At 35.9% G+C, this 21,440-nt stretch overlaps 1 protein-coding gene across 48 annotated transcripts in view; it reads right to left on the reverse strand.

The window, feature by feature from the left end:
- Positions 1–21,440, reverse strand: part of RIMS2 (regulating synaptic membrane exocytosis 2) — a 384,644-nt gene that overhangs the window by 135,682 nt on the left and 227,522 nt on the right. For 38 of the 48 annotated variants that reach the window (XM_072410769.1, XM_072410774.1, XM_072410756.1 and 35 more), the window contains 5 exons: positions 18,067–18,190; positions 15,515–15,561; positions 13,889–14,001; positions 8,879–8,926; positions 581–711 (listed from right to left, as the gene is read on the reverse strand). In XM_072410769.1, coding sequence (XP_072266870.1) covers positions 581–711; positions 8,879–8,926; positions 13,889–14,001; positions 15,515–15,561; positions 18,067–18,190 — 463 coding nt within the window. The remainder of the gene's footprint in view (positions 1–580; positions 712–8,878; positions 8,927–13,888; positions 14,002–15,514; positions 15,562–18,066; positions 18,191–21,440) is intronic. The other 10 variants (XM_072410779.1, XM_072410788.1, XM_072410800.1 and 7 more) reach the window with 1 other exon arrangement.

Here is a 21,440-nt window from a genome sequence, read left to right on the forward strand (position 1 = left end):
TAACTATGCTCCCGCAACCTTACCGGTGTCTCGATTACAAAAACACTGGAATGTATCATGTAACATAGTGCTGGTCAGCTTACTAGATACATAAACTTGATATACTAAACAGCTACACAATATTTATTACTAATTAAACTATTAAACTATTAACTAAACTACTAAACTACTAATTAAACTATTAGTAATTCTAAAGAAACTGAAAAGGATGTAAACATGTACGGGGAGATTGTCAGAGACTAGGGAATTCTGGTAAACAACGAAGTAACATCAAGCAGTGCCTAGCAGCAGCAAAGGCAAACATAATCTTTGGATGTATATAAAAATAGAGGATAAAAAATGTAATGTGTTGCCTCTACCTAAATCACATAAAGCCACATCTAAAATATAATGTTCAGAATTGGTAACTGCATTGGACAAAAGATATATCAGGCTTTAAATTGTCTTTTTGGTGGCAAAATCTGTAATCTGCAATTTGCTTTCCCCTGGACAAAAGCTGTAGATAATGTAGGACTCTGAACTTGACAGACATCACCCTTTTCCTAACCACATTAACCGTGCAGTTATGTAGGTGACATACCTTCGATCTGGAAGAAAATAAATTTTAACATAAGGATTTCTTGGTCTCCCATCTTCTCTTGATGGTAGGTCCTTAGCTCCTAATATAGTGACTATTAATTGATGACCACCTTTGTCATACCAGAGTTTTATCTGCAGAGTAGAAACAAATACAATGATTGTTATTAGTCATGTAAGCATAGTTTATATTTTACAGAAAATACAGTATTGTAACCCAAAAAATTGCTTTATCAACAATAATTATCATCTATATTTTGTGCACATATAATGTACATCACACTGTTCTTATTTGACCAAGAGATAGAGATAGCAAGACCAGGAGCCTGGACCCCCCCCCCCCGATTGCTGATTGGATAATGGAGAACAAGCAGAACATTCCTTTACTCATCAATTCTCTAAGAAAGTTCCCTAAATTAAAATGACAGCCTGCAAAGTACTAAAGCAGAACTGGCCCACCCACATTGCTGCAGGGACCCAATATACTAAATACTAGACTAACGAATAACTAATAAATAAAAGACTGGATTTTTTATTAGCTATGTACACGTCAGATGATTCTCGAGAATCTCACATGTGTACAGAGGTTTTCCAGCGTCGTTCAGGGATCCATCCTGACGGATCCAGGAACAACAGACGATGAACGGCTGTAATGGAAGTGAAGGGAGGAAAGCACAGTGGGGTGCCACTCTCTCATTCCCCCCCTTCCCTCGCTATAAAACAGAATAGTGCTGTATTCATCTTTCAGTTGTTTGTCACTGGAAACGATGATGTGATAGATCGTTTTTCAACTACAACAATTGAGCGTGTGCACACAGACTTAGTTTTAAGTATTTATACGTTTTATAAAGTGATAGGTGCGATATTAAGTAAGTGAGAAAAGCCCAACATTTGCTCATCAACATTTGCTGGAATAGTTTCTTACTGTGACCTTTCCTACCATTGGAGATTTTTCCTCATTCCCTGTTTACTTGAGTAAACTACAAACACATTTTCTCCTGTTTTTCTCTGTGATCATCAAATTATGTGACCACACTTCTCCTGACCTGCATGCATTAGACAAATATGAAAAAATTATTGTGGGAACTCATGTCTGATTTAAGATCTCTACAAAAAGGCCGAAGACAGATGGGCTTCCGAAACAGCATTGTAAGGTAACCTTTGCAATTGGCCAGTTATCATGGTAAAGAAATCCTTTAATACTGGAGTATTGGACTTGGACAGTCTTGTTTTATTAAATATACCAAAAAGGTCCAAAAAGGTAAATGTCATTGTTAGTGTTTTTAGGTACCCTTTAAAGCAGCATCCAATCCTCCAGTAGAAATCCATTCCCACCATGACATATCTAGGACAGACGCAGCCTGATATTTCAGTTTAGCTATAAGTGTTAATGATCCCAGAAAGTTCTGCATATATGCGGGCATAGAAGCCCCAAAAGAGTGCAGGGAAAATATTACCAAATCAAACTCATCTATCAACCACTATAGATGTTTAGGAAGACATCAAATTCTGGTAACACAGATACTTTGGCTAAAAAAAAAACTGAGCTTAGCTTGTCAGGAATAGGGAAGCAATCCTTGCTGAGTGGACCGTACTAGTATGATACTAAGAAATTTATTTACATCAGTTCAGTAATAAGGACAGGGGGTATTTTACATCAGCAACTGTACATCATATAAACTAAACTTATATGATGTACTGTGAACTGTACATCATATAAACTAAGTTGTATTTTTTTTATTTTGTAAGTTTTCTAGTGAAAAAAGTGCTAATTGGTTTTAGATTTCTACAATTTAGTTCAACAATTTCCTTAGGTGTTGAAGCTCTGTCTACTGACAAGTGTTTTAACTCTGCCTCATCTGTGCATGCAGTTCCAAAGTTGGTTCCACCTGCAACCATCCAATGTAGCATGAATCTGCCAGTTGCAGATAAAAAAGCCTGCAAATCTTATGTTGTTTCTGCTATTCTGTCTAACAGTTGTGCCCCCATTATAGCAACTTGTAATAAACAAATACATTTCTGTAAGTTATGTCATGTTTCAACTATTTGCTTTTGTAAATGTTAATGTTAATTTGTGCTCCAGAATTCATTCATATATTCTTGACAAACCTTGATTAAGCTTTGAATCAAGCCTTTATCAATGTAGCTTCAAGCACTACAGAGCAATTCATGCTCACATGTTAAAAGCCAATGCAATGAATTGTTTTAACCATTCTCTATGTAGCTCAGTTCCCTCTGCTGCTCCTTCAAGAGACCTTGTTGTGAGTTTACATTATAGATTAGAAAGCTGCTGAGTTCCTGGAGTAGGAAGCAGGGTGAACTGAGCTGCTGAGAGAATGACATGGAGGACTTTAATACTTGTTCTTGAAACTTTGGGGAACTTTGGCTTCTGAGTGTCTGTTGGGGTTTGCATTTAAGATCATTTAGTTTTTTTTACAGAACTTGTTCCTAGGCTAGATGCAGACGCCTCTTAAGCGTGACTGTGTTTCAGGTAACAAATGGACAGAATTACAGTATAGAATTGGCAAACAATGTATAATGTTTGGATCCACATGACAATGAAACAAGTAATTGCAATTTGTTATTTTTTTATAAAACTGGCAGGCACATATGGTGCAGAATAATAGGTTAGAGAATAAGAAAAACAAAATCCTTAAATAATCCAAATGACCAAACCACTGTCAGCATTGTGCATGAAATCCTAATTAAGGCTTATATCTGTACAATTAGATAATACTGAGTGGGAAGATGCAAGATATCGTACTAATTAAATTTTGAGAAGACTTCTGATATCTTTTCTAAAACAAGAAGACACTTATTACAGTGGCGATTACAAGTTCAGTGGCCTTGTCCAGTCTCAAGTAAATAGCTGAAGATGTTAGGCTAGAGGATAGCTTATTAGTAGTGCTAATTAGGATGGTATGATCATTAAACTTGTATACAGCTTTTGTTTATCCACATCATGCATTCAGCCGTTTATCCATTGCACCCCTTGGGGACTAAACAAAGCTTTATACAGGGGCCCAACTGCTATAAAACTAGGTAGCTTTCTTGAGTTAATTCTTCATTGGTAGATAACATTGGTTATTTTGTGTTCAAACTAAATGTTGTGCTGTGTCAGTTTAAAGAAGTACTCCACTAAATATATAATAATTGCATCTATCTGACTACATAGGATACACAAGTGCAAAGTATTACAACTATACTCTTGCATAATTAAGGGCAATACTAGCATGTCTCAACCCCATCGGTTGGGTAGATTTGAATGTAATAATTGCAATGTACTATTGCAATTTCCAAAAAATGCACACATAGCTTACCTACATTACCAAACTACTGCAGTCTTTTTAAAACAATAAAATATAAATTTTGATAAAAATTCCAATACTATGTATGTATTATTATGTATTCCACTTACCCTGTTTTTGCAAGTGGTGATGAGTCTAGCTACCCCTACATTATATTAGAATGCAGACCACCCAGGCCTGACTCTGCCTTGGAATGAATAATACATAAGGCAGCCAATAGAGAAGGCAAAACTTGATAAAACTAGTGGTCCATCGACCCAAAGTGAGGTGGGGATCAAGGAGATAGATGAGTTTTTTAAAGCTTTACTGTGGATTTATCAGTCTACAAGAAAATAAGACTACCATACTTCAGGATGGGAGAGGACCTACTTTTAATAGGCAAAAAAAACTAGGTAAGGCTTGAGTTCTGATCTGGGTACTCTTCCCCCTCAGCTTATCTAAGCAAAACTGAATTAGGAACAAAATAAAAACTGTTCTCTCTGGAAGCAGTAGGAGCTATGCGTTGTGTGTTATTGTTGGAACTGACAAACAGACCACCTACCTCCTATATTGTCCTCCTACCTTGAATTCAAATAAAACCAAGTTGTCATTTCTGTCAGTGAACTCACTGGTAAGATTATTGCCGATTTAACAGAGCTCTCCAGGACTGGAGAGGATACACTTTCATCAGTAAAGCTGGGTAATGCAGCAAACCTGGAATGGAGTCATAAACTCCTAACAAATATTTTCAATTCTGGACCAGATCCATTACAGGTTTACTGGATCACCTAGCTTCACCGATGAAGTGTGTCCTCTCCAGCCTTGGACAGCTTTTTTAAATCAGGGCCTATGCCTACTTCCTGCCACTGCAGCATCCAGTAACAGTAACATCCAAGAACAGCAACACACTTCCTGTCTTAGGGTGACATCTCTTATTTAATGTGTTGTTGGCCTACAGAACACTCTCCCTCCTCTTCAATGAGACATAGGAGAGGGGTGTTCTGCAAAAGGGCACAAAGAACTAGGAACAATGCTACCTGATAAAAGTCAGTAGAAGCAGGGATCACAGAAAGTTATATTGAAGAATTTCCCACAGGATAATTAGAATGTCTTCTACTTGTGGAATAGATATAACAACATGGTTTAAATGGCATGTCTAACAGACAGAAGCAAATAGAAGACAATCATTGCTAAAATTGACATGTACTTTAACTTCTATGAGTCATTAGATTTTTAGTTGGTGGCAAATCACTAATAAAGAACTCCTGTGTAAGTAAATTATTACTATTTCCTAGGGGAACCTCTTTTACCTTCCCCACATCATCTAAAATGAGTATGTACAGTATATATAGGGCTATAGCAATATTATAGCATTACAGAACAAGGTAAACCAACTAGGATTAATTCTCTATAATATCAATGGTAAAATAATTATTTTATCAACCTAAAGCAAAAGGGTCATATACAAACTTTATGACAACATGTGGCAGTCATAATGAAGAAGCATGCAATGAAACACACTATCAGCAAACCAACAATTTTGATTGCAACATCATGCAAGAAAGGCAACCAACTTGTACCAGCAGATTAGTAAGCACCATTTCCTGACTATAGAGTGTTCTAGAAAATTAAATTTTTCAACTACCATTGAACCTGTTAGTCATTTTCAATTTTATAAAATAAAATAAAAAAACTTGCCTAGCAGGGAACACCACCTAGTTCTTGCTACGCTGCTTGCTATTTCCTAGTTTCGAAGCTAAACCACCCCTTTGGAGACCTGCTCAAAACCTGCTCCACGTCCCAGAAAAGCATATTAGGGGCCAATGTGCACACACTCATTGGAGTGTCAATGGAGTGTGAATATATACATGTCGTTAACATACAGGTTGGTGGTAAAAACAACAGAGCAAAGCAGGTGACCAGGAAGTGTTAAGAGTTTTGTGGCTTTTTTTAGTTACAGTGGTTATCAGTGTCATAGGCAAGAGGAGAGGTAAGTATTTACAGATCTTTTTTTATAAGGTATCTTACTTATACTCAAGTAACACACTGCAATGAGTATACGCAGTGGTTCTGATTTATTAAATACCCCTAAGACTGGAGAAGATGGACTGTCATGGGTGAACATGGGTGATCCAGCAAACCTGAAATGGATCTGGTTTGAATTGAAAACATTTTTCAACTAAAAGCAATTGATTTTAAGAAATCCATTCGAGGTTTTCAGGATCATCCATATTCACCTGTGAGCAGTTTCTCCAGTCTTTAATAAATCAGGCCGAAAGTTTTGTTGCACCATATGTTACTAGACATGATAATATGCATAAACATCAGTATAATTTACAAGTAAATGTGAAAGGGCCTAAAATAATCACATTTTCTAGTTTTCTTGCCTGTAACTAATGTTTCACTTAGATTTTTGTAAAGAAGTTTTGGTAAAACAGTAGTTTCCCCCTAACAATTATTATCTCAAAATGTTACCTTTTGGCAAATGTCATTTTTTAAAAAAGTAGGCTGATCATAGATCGTCAACATTGTGTAATGCTACCCAAATACAGATCTAAAACAAACTGTCAAGCTTTGATTGGGTCTAACACAAAAAGAAAGAGATAACATTTTCTGCATTTGGTACAAGTGTGTTTGGTACAAGGGCAAATTTTACTAAAGCAGCAGAAATGCACTGAAGAGCATATTGTGGCTGATAACAAAAAGTATGATAACATCTTTAAAGAGACTGTGGCTTATTGATCATATAAATTTATAAATTTATAACATTTTATTTTAGTAGAGAAGGCTTAAAACCCTTTCTTTCTGCCCTGGATGCGCTAGACATCAGCAAAGGAGTGAGATTCTGACCATCCAGTCAGCAGAAATCGGGGTGGTGGGTTGCTCAAAGAGGTAGGACAATGGTGCAGTAAGTATCATACTGGGGTTTTCTGAACAAAGACTAAGTGACGACTGAAGATCAGTGGGTGGTTTTTCAGCATGAACATGTGGCTGACATTTTTATATACATCATGCTATTGGTTCTAAATGGATCTAAATCCCTAAGGACCTTTTTCTGTACTTTGTGAAATCAATGCCACTGAGTTCAGACTATTCTCAAGGCAATACCTGGTGATAAATACATCCACCTTATCACCTAGCCAGTGATATTCAATAAAGTTTTTAAAGGGTTTTATTAAAAGAATTTAAAAAGTTATATTTGAGTTATTGCCAAACTCCCATCAGTTTTCATCAGATATGTCATGTTTTGATTGCTGTCTTTACTTTATTGGGAGACCTGAGAGGTTGCCTCTAACTCCCACTGCATTTCTGTCAGAAAAACAGAAAATTATTTTCCTTGTGTAAGAAAGAGGTGTCACAGGACAGGAAGTAACAAAACGCAATTAAAACACCCAGGAGTTTTATCCCTTCTCAGCTCTAATAAAAATAGGAGTTGGAAAATTTGAAAAGCTTACATGCAGTGTTTTTCTTTTCCAAAGTTGTGTTATTTAACTTGCAAATACCTCTAAAATAATCTAGAAAAAGCACAGCCTCTACCTCTCCTCTTCTGGGATTGTCTAATTACTGTGTGTGCTGGTCCAGACCCTCAATCTCACCTTTCCCCATCTCCTTATATACCCTTTTAATTAATTTTCCAGTGAAAGAGTGAATATGGAATACTATAAAAAGTGTCACTAGAGTCTCTTTTGGATATCTACAAAAGTGAGGGTTTTACAGAAACATGCATGTTAAATATGCATATCATTTTATGGGAAATTGTTTTGTTGAAAAATAAAGTGCTGCTACAGACCTCAGTGTTTTGAACCCTATAAATAGGGTAATACTTGGACGGCCATAGCCTGCTAAAAGGTTCACTTTAATTTTGCCAACTTTATTTTTTTGTTTAGGCAAAGAGAATCTCACCCCTTCTACTCTATTGTTTATCAAGTAACAGAAATAGTAAATGGAAGCCATCCTGTCACTTTGAAGATTTTCATCAAATGCATACCTGTAAAAGAACATGAAAAAACTCACCTTTCTCATTTCTTGTGTTGGTGAAACGTGACAATGATGATAATGAGAAATAGCACCCATTACACTTTCAGAAGTGTTGACCTCTATGATCTCTTGCAGTTTTTACTGGTTCCATCCCCTGACCCCCCAACACTGAGTAAGGTGAATGATGAATAGTAATCAGCAAAGGGACCACAGAATTCAACACTCCCGGATGTGTCAACCTCCCAGCAAGCTTTGGAGAACCAGTTCACAACATCAGACAGACCTTCACTGGTGTGGGCAATAGGTAAGGTATTTGCTGCCTTCTTTTACAGGTGTGCTATTGCTGAGTAACTTCTATAAAGGTTAAGGCATCCAAAAGTGGATTGTGACACCAACTTGCACTGACAGTGGCAGGTAAGTGGGGCAGAGGACCTTTTACTTTACCTTTTAAACAACATTTTTACATAAAGTGACCAGAAATGCAATTTCTGACATATTTTCTAAACTATTGCAGAATATTTACTTAATTTTAATGAACATATGGCATTTTAAATCTATATTCTGCAAATAAAAAGATTTAGGAAATTACAGCTTATAGGGTCATAGCAAAGGTTAAAATGCTATACTACACGGCATGCTAGGAACAGGGGGAGGGGGAGTTTTAGGGAAAAAAAAGTTTTAGAAGCCACAGAAAACAATCATCTCTTTAAAGTAAAAAATTTTTACTGTAATAATCATGCTCAAATATTTTGGGTGCACATGTAGAAAAACTTTTTTAAAAGGAAAAGTGTGTACTAGTCATGACAACCAACAACATATGAAATCTCATTTGTGTTGCCACAGATAAAGGCATTTTCCTTTTTTGCAGTTTTTATACAAGGTCTCATAAAACAGTGTACACTTCAAAGTTAATTAAAATGGAGGGAGCAACATAAATGTGCATACTTCAGTGCATTTTCCACACTAAGACCAAAAAAAGAAAAGAAAAAGAAACAAACAGATAGCTTTAGTTTGTGTCAGGCAGAAAAGGCCTTTACCTGGACCCTAGGAACAAAAGGCGGAGTTCTTCTATTAAGGCTTTGGCTCTGGTAAGCAAAATAAAAAAAAGCAACAAATAAAAAACAAAAGAAAAAAAGACAACAAGCTGAAATTAAAACAAATTCAAAATAAAACACAAGTATTCAAATCAACATTAATAGCAACAAAGTTCACATCAAAAGCACAAGATTGTGGCAAACATGTTGATGTAACAAACTGCTAACTGATAACATCTGAGCATTAAAAAAAGTAGTTTAAAATATTTTTTTTTATATAACGGGTCTGTGATGTATACTCTTATATTCATATGTAAGTCGTATTTTGGGACTTCTGTCTATTTAATTACCAGTGGGAAAATTGATCAGACTGGTCAGCTGAGGTCAAAATTGTAAGAGGAATTGTGTGTATACTAGGCTTTAAGCCCAGACATTCACACTACTAAACCCAACCCAGCAGTCTGTTAACTCTTCCAAATAAGTATGGTTGTAGCAGAGTTTGGTACTATTTCAAGGGCTTTTGCTAATCTGTGTGGATAGATAAGGACCTCAAGTTTTACTGCTGTCAGTAGTAGGAGAATGGGAAATTTGAACTCTTTTTGTACTAAAGATCAATATCATCAAAATCCTGATCTTGGATGCTAAGCCTAGTTGGTACTGGGATAGGAGAAGCTCTAGGGATATTTTGTGCTGCAGTCTATATTTTTGAGTCCCATGGGAAAAACAAAATTGTTTCAAAAAAAAAAAATGCTATGGGTAGCACATACATCAGTATGAACCTAGTAGACCTACACATATGACTGACATGGAAAATACCTGGGGTATTTTAAAAGGGTCACACATTTTAAAGCTGCTTTATGAAGGATGTTTTGCTAACATTAATAGACTAACATGTAAGAAGTTAAAAGAACAGAAGATACTTAAAGCACATATAATAACACTGTGACAATGTCCACTCATTTCCAACCATTGACACATTTCCTGTCCAGCAATCCAAACTGATACGTAGCATGACAATTTACGTAAAGAGGCTTTACAGCTAAAGCAAATCTGGGCATAAATCTGGAAATTTGAACCAAACCTGCAAAAGAAATTTTGCTAAGCAAAAGTTACTTTAAAAAATGCACATATCCCAAAGTTGCAGAAAAGTTTCCTTTGCTAAAAGTTGAGTTTGAGTCTTTTTAAAACTTTTTAAAACTACTGGCCAATCTCTCTATTGGTTAATGAATATGCCAGTCAATGTAAATGCTATTGATCAATCATATAGTCCCAATTAGGAGCAGCCCACTGATGTCTGTTTTACTCTTCTGTTGAAAAGAAGGTTTAGGTACAAAGATGGTACAATGCAATGAACACTGTCGGCATTTGTATCACAAGAAATGTGAGAAAGGTTGGATAGTCTGAGACAGTTGCAGTATACCATCTTGTATTGTCTTTACCCTAAAGCAGACATTGGTATTGATGTGGTTCACCTTATTATATATATATTTTTATTTCTAACATGGGCTGAAAAATAGCTTGATACTTTTAGCACAATAGTAACTAGCGAAATGTCAACTCTTTGCATTAATGAGTGACAGTGATGGACAATCCTAATTTAAAATGAGATAAGGAGAACCTTAATGAGGTTATTTTTAATTTCCCAGACTTACCAATAGATGAATTATAGAGGGTATAGAGGGGATATCGCTGTTCTGTTAAATGCTAAAGGTGTAGAAAGTGTTACTGTGCATCATACACTATAAGTTAAATTTTCCATTTGTTTCTTCCAAATGGGTGTCTGATGTATCAAATTTTGGACAATCAAGCTCAGATATTACTGTTGGGAAAGGGATGATTTCAGCATTAGTCAGATTATACGCCTGCCAATTCAATGCCCTTCACAGATCATGGATAGAAAGTGAGCACAGTGAGACACAATGGGACTAATCCATCGCAGAAAACACATCTTGTTGTAAACTTTAAAGGAGACCTGTAAGAGAACTATACAGACTGCCAATAATGTCCATCTACTAAATGTGCCATCTTTCTTCCTGTCTATCTTTCATCTTCTAGCTATAATCATTTTTAAACTGTTGATTCAGAACAAACAATCTGACAATGAAATCAGAAAACATTCTTCAGGTAATTAGAAAAGTAATATAGCCAGAAGATGCCCATGACAGCCAGGAAACTAGGACTAGGAAAAGAGGAATGATTTTGTTCAGAAGCAAACAGAAGTTGTGGAAAAAGAAGGAAGGAGAGGCAAGATGTTATCACTAAATCCTTTAAGTCATCCATATTTTAGGGAATCTTGAAAATTGTACATTTGACTAAGTGGCGCATTAAAGGTTTACTTTATATATACCTGTGTACCTGTAAAATGTCATGACAGGTGTGAAAAGTTCAACTGTAATTCAGTTTCTCATAATACCAAGTTAAATGAGAACAAACTAATTTACAATTTAATCTAAAAGCCATATGCAAAATTTTGGAGCCTGAAGAGGATACTTTCTTCGGCCATGCAGGGCAAACCAAGTGGCTCACAATGAAGTTGGGGCTATACTTGGGGCTGAATATACTTACCTTCCTCCTTCCTCCCAAATTCCTGTCTTCAAAGGAAAGTTAGTCCTCTATTAGCTCCAAATTATGGAGTAACTTTATCATGAGACTAAAGTCTTCCCAAATCCCCATGTGAAAGCACTGTCCCTACATAAAGGGGTGCTCTCTGTAAAGTTACATAGATAGGCTAGAGAAAAATTGTCCTAAACAAATGCTTGTTGCTAAAGAAGCATTCTTTTTGAACAATATCACAACCCATGATTCCAAACATATGCCAGAGATTTGCCTGTTCACAGAGCTCTGAGGACTGTTGTACTGATTATATATGTGATAGTAACTACATTGGGCCTGATTTATTAAAGCTCTCCAAGGCTGGAAAGGATACACTTTTAACAGTGAAGCTGGGTTATCCTGCAATCCTGGAATGGATTCCTTAAACGTAATTTGCTATTTGTTAGCAAATGTTTTCAATCCTGGACCAGAACCATTTCAAGTTTGTTGGATTATCCAGCTTCACTGATAAAAGTGAATCCTCTCCAGTCTTGGAGAGCAGTAATAAATCAGGCACAGTGTAAATATGTCAACTGACCCCTGAATGCATGTCTCTGTGCAAGGTCTATAACTGTAAAACAAGATCTGTACACATGTTGGAAGACAAATGATCACTCATATGATTCCAGGCTGGATTGTTTCTGGCACCCGAGAATTGGACATTGGCCAGTTTTTAACTGAATTATTATCTGATGATTGGTGAGCTTTACAACACAATGCTAAGTGCTCAGTCTAATTATGAGTAATCGGTAAGCTCTTCCTAGGAAAGAGCCAGGCAACTTAATCTCAAAAAAATGTTTTCAACCACTCAAGTCAGCAAAGTTTAATCAATTCTAATATTTCTAGATTCCAAGAAAACAATATTATGTTTTCTTGCTGAATACAGGTTTGTGAAAAATGCAACAACCAACAACAATGAATCTGAAATCATCCCATTACCAATCTGTGAAGAGTTGTGTTTAAATAAAATTAAACTGTTTTGGGATAGAATTCATTTGTTTTACCACACAGCTATTTGTATTGTTGTGCTAATGTCCACTAACTGACTTATTAGAATAAGAAAAAATACTATTATTGGGAAGTTTTCAACTGCAAATACACCAGCGATTATGCCAATGGAGTTAAAGCATATTTCTTCTTAAGGAGATATACAGTGCCCTACAGACTTTATATACATTTAACTGATAAAATATGAAGCAGTAACAACTCTGCCCCCAAATTCATACTTAGATGGTGGGGTTGTAGTCAAACAGCACGGTGTTTAAGAAAAATAAGGGGGTCACGACAGCTGCAAAAAACAGCGATGAACATTATATAGCCTAGAAATCTCTGTTCTTGAACCTACCAGAGTGTATATTAGTATGTTTACTAACTTAACTCATTACACTCAGTACAGATTTTTCAGCAGTAGGTGAAACCATCTTTAAGGGAAGTCATAGTTGCTATTAAGTTCGGAAGGGAAAGGGGTGAAGAAGATGGGTTTATGTACCAAAGGCATTGGTGTACCCAGAAATAATCATCCATTAACTGGTATGACTACAGTGAATGTATAAACAACTCTCTGAAACTGTATTTAATTTATTACACTGCATTTCTGTAATTAAACAATCATAGTTCTGCATATTCCATAAAATCAGACTCTACCCACACACATTTACTGTTAATTAGTGGTTCATATATAATAAAAAGGGGATACCACTGTCTATTCCTTTGCACTCTGCTGCACACAGCTTAGCCCAGCTACACAAAAAAAAATCATGCCACCTTGTTTGGAGGCCAAATTTCTTTTTGCTGAATGTTATTGAAGGAGAACTGGCAATGTGCCTCTGACAGGTCACATGACTGAACTCCCCTTAAATAATTGAGCTTTTTTACTACAAACACAGTACCAGCTACTGAGTCCAGAAACTAGCACAGAACACACTTATGAAGTATATCCTTGTGCTTTATGAATGTGAGAATTTTTGTTTTTCATTTTAAGTGCCTCAAAATATTTTAAAATTGCTTAGCTGCTTTATAGATGAGCCTCTTTAGTGTCATTATTTGATTTTAGTCCTTGATATAAATGGATAAGTCACAATAAAGAACATCATTTAAAAGATTCTACAAGTGTGATATTATTGCCACATCAGCAGTTACAAATAAATAGAAAAATGTGTCCAACATGCAATTGTGTTAACTAGCTAGGTAAAAGAATAATGATGATGGTGTGCACAGTGCAGGAACCCATAGTGACCTCTTTTAAGATAACTGAAGACACACTAATTAAAAAAAAAAAATCTGATTGGCTGCTGTGGGGTACCATATTTTTACCCTCTGCCATTTGTCTTATTGAATATAACTATGTAGAAAAAATGTTTTACAACCATTTAAAAACAAGGCTAGCAACAGAGAAATCACAGTAAGAATATTTTTACATACTGAGAGTTGTCCGGACAGGAACTGGGGGGCGTCACGCAACATTCCAGGACTCATGGGGGAGGTGACAGATATGGAAGGACGATCCATTTTCTGGGATTCAAATGAACTAGAACCTATTTGTGACATAAGCGCAAATTAGAGAAAAAATAAAAACAGAATGACATACAAACGAAATAAAAAAAAATTAACATGTCAGCTTCAGCTGAAAATGTCTAACCAACAGTTAACCTGTTCCTAATTTACTATAGTAAAAACCACATTTTCAAAATTAAGTAGACTGACCCCTTGAGCTATATATACAGAGGGCTATTTTCAGTCAAATTAGGTCAGCAAAATGTAAATGGGTAGCCTTGACCCATCAATTTTACTTTGCCTTTCCCAACTTTTTTACAAAGGTGGGCCATTGAAATAACTTTCAGCTCTTTGGAAACCCCTCCTATAATTACTATATCCACAGTTGACAACACATTAGTATGGTGGCCAGTGGAAGGAATGCCTTCTAACATTGCTGGCTAGTGGGAAAAATGTCATCCTCACCAAAAATCATTGGTGTCAGTTACACTGACCTGAAAGACACAAACTGCCCATTGGAACCCCTGTCAACCTATGGAGAAACTCTAGGGTTCCACGGAACCTTGTTTATGAAACATTGATTTTATTAGTCTTATACTGCACAATACAGTCTCTTCATTGTTTTACCTGTTAACATTCTTGTTAATATTATAGTGGAAAGTACAGAACAAAACACACCACTAGCTGTCAACCTACTCATTAACTGCAATCTGATATAAATGAGGTCTGTTCCTCCATTACCTGACTATTGACCTAAATAAGTATACATGGACATGGTGTGCATTGAGCCTAGAGCTGGGATAAATCAAACCCATCAACTTGCCAGGAACAAATAACTGCACTAAATGACTAATTAAAATGGACATGTCACATGATCAATAGGATATGTTCCCAGGAAAGGCATTTTGGAAGACAAAATGTGTTATAAATATCTAGTCAACAGATGAACTTTAATGCCCAATTTCAACTGATTATATATTTTTTTGGGCATGGATGGGCAGAATCACCTGCTGTATCTTCTGGGGTTTAGGTGATGGGATTTCTCCAGAAGCTGTTTGTGACTCTGTTCTGCTGTTCTTAGGAAGTTAAATATTTAGTTTATTTCAAGTTTATTGAAATATATTCTCACATCTACAATAATAAATGCTGCAAGAAAATTTTGCAGACATCCGGCACCTAACTGCAGCACCTTTCCTAACAAAACTATTACAGAGGAATGTTAGGCCTGACAGGAATAACTTCGGCACAGATAATGCTAAAACTTGCCCAGCCTTTCTGCTTCCTGCGCCTTCTTATTGGCCAATGAGGCTGCTCAATATATTGAAGAACCAACAGCGGCAAGTTTGGGAGACTAAGTTATATGGAGAGTGATATCTAGGTGATTGTACCTCATCCTGACAGCTTTCTAAAACATTTTAGAAAATAAGGTCTTGTTGATTGTTTATTCTGCAGTTGAAGATACCTTTAGGAGACAGTGGCATCATCAGAATCACTCGCCAATATCAATATCTAACAAGTGATTTACCAAGTGAATATTAACAGAATGTGACTTACTGGAATCTTGCGGGGCGTGTGTGCTATCGGGTATCCTAGGGATATCTCTGAAACAGAACAGTAAAACTTTGTTGACATATTCTGACATATAGATAATAATATTGAAAACAGTTTCAAATGAAACCAACAATTTTCCTACAAAAGAAAAACACATTTCAAGATCAGGAGGATCTGTCTACCACTTAATCCCCAACAGAGTTTTGTATGTGCACTTTAAAGATATGCGTGCACACTAACACATGGAAGAATATGCAGTCTTCAGGACTATTACCAGTTCATTGCTGAAGGCCTCCAAAGCAGCATCCTGTCCCCTGCCCTATACTAGCTGACTAGTCTGAATATGATATTCCTTTAGTCAGTCTCATCCCACAAAGATCAGCATAACATCAGGATGTGATGTGACAGTTCAGGCTGGAGTCACATAAGGACAGAGTCATGCCCTTGCCAGGATTACACTGCATACAATCTCATTTGTAAGTGGCATAAACAGAAAAGTTACCCCACCATTCTGGTAAACATGTATGTTACTGTAAGGAAAGGGAGCAAAATCTAGAAATAATACATGCCTGAATACCAGGTAAATAATTTACTGTATGTTTAACTGGAAATTTGACTTACTGAGCTGTGTAAAACATAGATACATCAGGCATATTAAACAGCCAGGCAATTACCACTATGGTTCATTATTTACAGTAAAAAATCTAACAGAAGGTAAGATGTGCCTTAAGCATAAAAGAATTATTATATTTTAGTATAATATTTATATATAGGCAGTAAAATAACAAGCCATCATTAACATTTTGAGCTGCTTGTACTGTGAAGCTACTCATCCTCAAGGTTTTTAGGAGTCAGAAAAGACTCTGAAGCAGGGGTTTAATCATTTTTTTAACAACCTAGAAACATCGGCTGAAAATTTACACTGCAAGTCTGACAATCCTGTTGTGATCATTTAAAATTATTTTCCCTATGTCTAAATTATTTTCTCTATGTCTATAGCTAAACAGAGCTGTTACTGGTTGTTTAAAATATTAAAATAGTAAACAGGTTTACTGTGAACAAGCTTAGGTTTAATTGTCTTCTTGTACTTTTTTTTGCAAACCTAAAGTGTATTTAAAGCTAAACCCGAGCATTATCTAATTAGGTAACCTGTACAAGGTGTAGGTATTCTTTCTGGAGTCTTTGTATGTTTTGTGTTTTTCTTGCACATAATTGTAGTAATACAGCATAAAACTTTGCATTTGTACAATAGCTATCTTTAATTAGTCATCCCTGCCCTCCTGTGCAGAGTGACTGGTCTTGTATCTGCCCCACTCTAGTTTTCTGCAAGCAGTGTGTATTGGGTGAGCCCGCATGGGTCCTTGGGTACCACCATGATTTTTTTTTCTGCTAAAGTATCTGAAGCACACAATGTGGATTTAGATCCTTTACGCTATTGTGGAACTAATTTAAAAAAAAGTTTTGTGGTTGAAATAAATCTTTAATATCAAAACAAAAAATTTTTGTAGCAAGAAGGAGTTAGCAACCTTTTTTTTCCCTGATAAAACAAGATGTAGTTAGCTACCTTGTTAAGTAATTACTTCCATTCATTTCCCCATTCGCACCCTAACTGAAATTAAAAGAAAATCTAAAATTTGAGTTTGTCACTGGAATTAAAATAAGGTCTTTCAATGGGGCAATTGTTGAGGTTATAACTGCCTAAAGCAAAATTTTTCTTTTTATAACTGCCTAAAGGAAAAATTGTCTTTCTTTAGAAAGATATTTTTTTGCTTTCTGTTGGGTCTATAAGACAAGATATTAAGGGAAATCTCTCACATCAGAATACAGATAGCAAAATTACCAACAGAATTTTAATTTTTAATTTTAAACTTTTCATATGCTTTAATAAAATACTTTTGACATCACAAAAAATGTTCTGACTTCACAAAAAATAAAGTTGACTACCTGAACTTGCATACAAAAAAGCAAACTATGTTTATTAAGAACCTTCTCCTCCACTTCCAATGAGCAGAACAAACACAAAAAAGTCAGATGGTATACTTACCTTTTCCCTGACCTGCCTGTTGTATTTAGGGGAGGTAACATCATCCTTATTCCTGCAAGATCTAGAGAATGTAGAGGACTTTCCATTCCCTAGGATGTTGTCAGTAAAAAAATGATGTCACCTCTTGTGCTACAGAAGCTGCAAAAGGGGTGAATATAATAATGTACAGCATGGGCAGCACAGTCTCTCGAAGGTTAGCTCTCTGGGCTTTGCAGCGCTAGGTCCTAAGTTCAAACCCCAACCAGGACACCTGTACTTTGAAAAGCAGTGTGTTATATGGCAGAGCTATATAAATATTAGATAATAATGTTTTTGGAGAGCAAAGTACACTTTAAGAGGTATAGATAGTAATCTTACATTTTGTCAGAAAGCAATTTCTATGTGTGACTTTCCATATTTCAAAGCAGATTGTAAGAAAAATCTTTAAATATTTTTATTTGGTCATTATCAGTTAATTCACTACCTGCATTGCTTTTTTTCCTTATTGGTTTTGAAGAGTGGGCTTACTTACCCTATAGGTCTGGAGACCACTAATTCTACTTGTGCCTCTGGTTTGGACTCCAGAATTATATTGTAAACTTCTTCAAATGTTGCACCTTGCAATATCCGCCCATTCCACTCTAAAACCTCATCACCTGGAGAACAAAAATGTAAAAAAAAAAAACATTAAAAACTGAATATTCATATTAAAGCAGAAAAAGAGATTTTGTAGAAACACTGAGATTAACATATAAGAGGAAAGAACTGAAAGATTAAATGTGTTAGATTAAAGTAATTTGTAGCAGTGTCTATTTATTGTAAGTTAAATAGGTAAATGTATGAAACTGTGTCATGTTTATTACTTTTAAAAGATTAGTCTTGATTCTGTCCATAATACAAATGGTGAGTTCTTTTTAGATTGCTTTCTACAATTACATACAAAATATTAAAGGTTTAATACAACTATAGATAGATATTACAAATATTCATTTACAGTGCTCATTTTAATGTACACTTTAGTCATAACTCTTACTCCATCACCAAACCTTTGTCATCCTTTCATAAACCTCTTACTAGTCCTATCTCACTGCTACAAACCATTATACATCTTTATCAGTTCTTCAAACCTTGCTAACATGTATATTATCTTCCTAAAGGATCCTTCACACTCATCTACCAAGCTTCACACATGTCAAGAATCCTCACGTTCCTTTCTTACACCGACCAATTTGCAAATATACAGATAGTCCCCGAGTTAAGGACATCCGACATATGGACGACTCCTAGATACGAACAGAGCTTCCCTGCTCATTCGTGTGCAAGATGGAGGCTGGATGGGGGAGGGGGCGGTTTGCATGACTTGCAAAAGAAATCTTTTGCTAAACACAGCTGAGGTTGTGGGTGATCTTAAGTTCTTCTTCAAACTCTTTATTGACCAAGACAAACTCTGCAGTTGTTTCTTTTTGAATATCAAAGCACAGCTTGCTCCAGAAGTTAATGAATGTCTAGGCTCCATAAAATTTTCTTTTTTGGTTTGTTTGTAATTAACTCACAGTGAGGATTTTATACTGTAACTGACACCACGCTGCCTAATAAGACGTTGAGACAATCATCTTTCCTACTTGCATTTTTTTAAATAATGTCCCTTTTCCGACTTACATACAAATTCAACTTAAGAACAAACCTACAGTCCCTATCTCGTATGTAACCAGGGACTACCTCTACTTCTCATGCTATGGTTCCTTTCTTCTACATTTATGTCCCTCCTATAAACCTCAGGTGTCCTTAAACAACCTCCAGTCCTTAGTCAACCATTAGTTGCCTTTTTCATTCTACCTTCAAACCTTAGTCCCTGCCTTCTTACTCCTCAAACTTCCTTTAATCCTGAGTCACTAACCAATTACCCTTATCCAAACCTTGGGTGTTATCTTCATTTATTATTCTAAAACCTGCTCCAATTCTCAATCACTCATCAATTGTATTCCTTCTCTAACCCACAATCAATTTGAATTCTCCTTCTTACTCCACCTGGACCTGAACATTTGACTGACAGTTATTCTGTTTATTATTTCTTCAATATTTAATGCTTTTCAAAAATCAACTAGGCACTATCCTAACAACAATAACTGATTTCACTGAATAAAATAAATACAATACTGTTATCTTTACATTTAGTCATTAGCTTTTCCTTTGATGATATTATTTCCCATATATAGTGAAACTGCAACCACAAGGATCTGTAAACCTATACCTGTACTTACTAGGACAGTGAAGTGTTCTCTATATTAGACATAGATATAACTCCTGGATGCAGCTTGAAATCTTTTTTTTTAATTGTTTTTAATGATACTGACTACTGTTATGCTCCTCTTATAAAAACATTGTCTATGTGACAGGCTCTTCTGTACACCGCCTCTAGAAGAGCTAATTACAGAAATGTGAAGAGGGCCCTGGGGGCCACATCAAAGGCTGATGATTACTTACAACTTGGTACACAGTCTGGAACACACAATTTATCAACTGTTGGTATAATATCTACTTAAGAATGATATTTTGTTTTTGTATTTTTAAATGCTGGAAACTTAAACTACTCAGCTTAGGCCTCATATCTCTTAATCAAAACACCCAGGAGTGGATGGCAAGATCTTGCTGCTACTCCATCTATGAGGGATCAGAGGCCTGAAGGTGATTAAAGCCTAACTCCAGGTTTTCAGGTACCCCCTGCAGGTATCCTGCCTTGTATCTCTTGTACCTCCTTACCTAACCTTTCTATACATATCTATATTAAATCAGTCTTCAGGCTTGTCAAATGATACCATAGATCCTTTTGGACCAAAATCTGATTAAGTAGGTGGCCCCGGCATAGTAGTGCTCCACCCACTTGATATGTGAGTGCTATTCTGCTCAGGATTTTTCTAGGCTTAAGCTTGCATGATGACTAATCACCAGGTAGTTGTCCATGATGGCCTTGGGCACACAGGATATAAGTTGGATGATGGTGAGCATCATTCATCCAGGAAGATGGTATGAAAAGTGATTAATTTGCAGTGCAAAGCACCAGAGAAGAGCTAAACACTTAAGCAAATGTGTTTTCATTTTTCCTCTGCTAGGCTCAAAGCTTTATACCGAGCAAGCTATTGTTTACATACACTAAGGATGGATACAGGCCAGCCAGCCAATTGTATGCAATTTGAAATAGATTACTCTAAATTATTGGGTTATATCTGCGCTGTAAACCCACAGTTTTGAATACAAATTTGATCCAGTGGAACAAAAAAATTATAGGCTTGGATCTGGTCACTATTTTAAATAGAAATAAACCCGTTATTTTTTTTATTAGTGATTGAGTAGCTTTTGCTTAAAAAAAAAAAAGTAAATAAACTGCATAATCCCTAAAAATAAAGAAATCTGAGACAGGTTATTGATTTTGTTATGTCCACAGTCATGCTTATACTATCAACAGATGAATCTTACTGTCCTTTGATACATAGGGCCCACAGAGAGCCAATGATTATATTAGGCTGTGTAGTACCTTACAGTAAGAATTGTGAAGTAAATTGGCATCATAAATCATTACTGTAGATGTAAAATCCCCAATCTTTTGAAGATGACATAATACCAGTAAAGGGCACTAATGTGATTTTTTTTTATAATGACATTTATACATTTCTACCCTCAACTGTTGTGAGTGGCTCTTCAGTGACCTGATCCACAGCACAATGTCCTGTTATATTTGCTTCTACTGTACTTATGATATGACCTTTCTGGAGTTTCATCTACCACCCTACTGAAAAAGAAGTATATATGGCCACTGTCTGACAATTATCTACTATCTATACTCTCTTCTCAAGGCAAAAAATAACCACACTGTTACGCCTGTTTTTTTTTTTTTTTTGGTAATGTTTT

The sequence above is a fragment of the Pyxicephalus adspersus genome, chromosome 5, assembly GCF_032062135.1.
Source record: "Pyxicephalus adspersus chromosome 5, UCB_Pads_2.0, whole genome shotgun sequence".
In the NCBI taxonomy this organism is placed as follows: domain Eukaryota; kingdom Metazoa; phylum Chordata; class Amphibia; order Anura; family Pyxicephalidae; genus Pyxicephalus; species Pyxicephalus adspersus.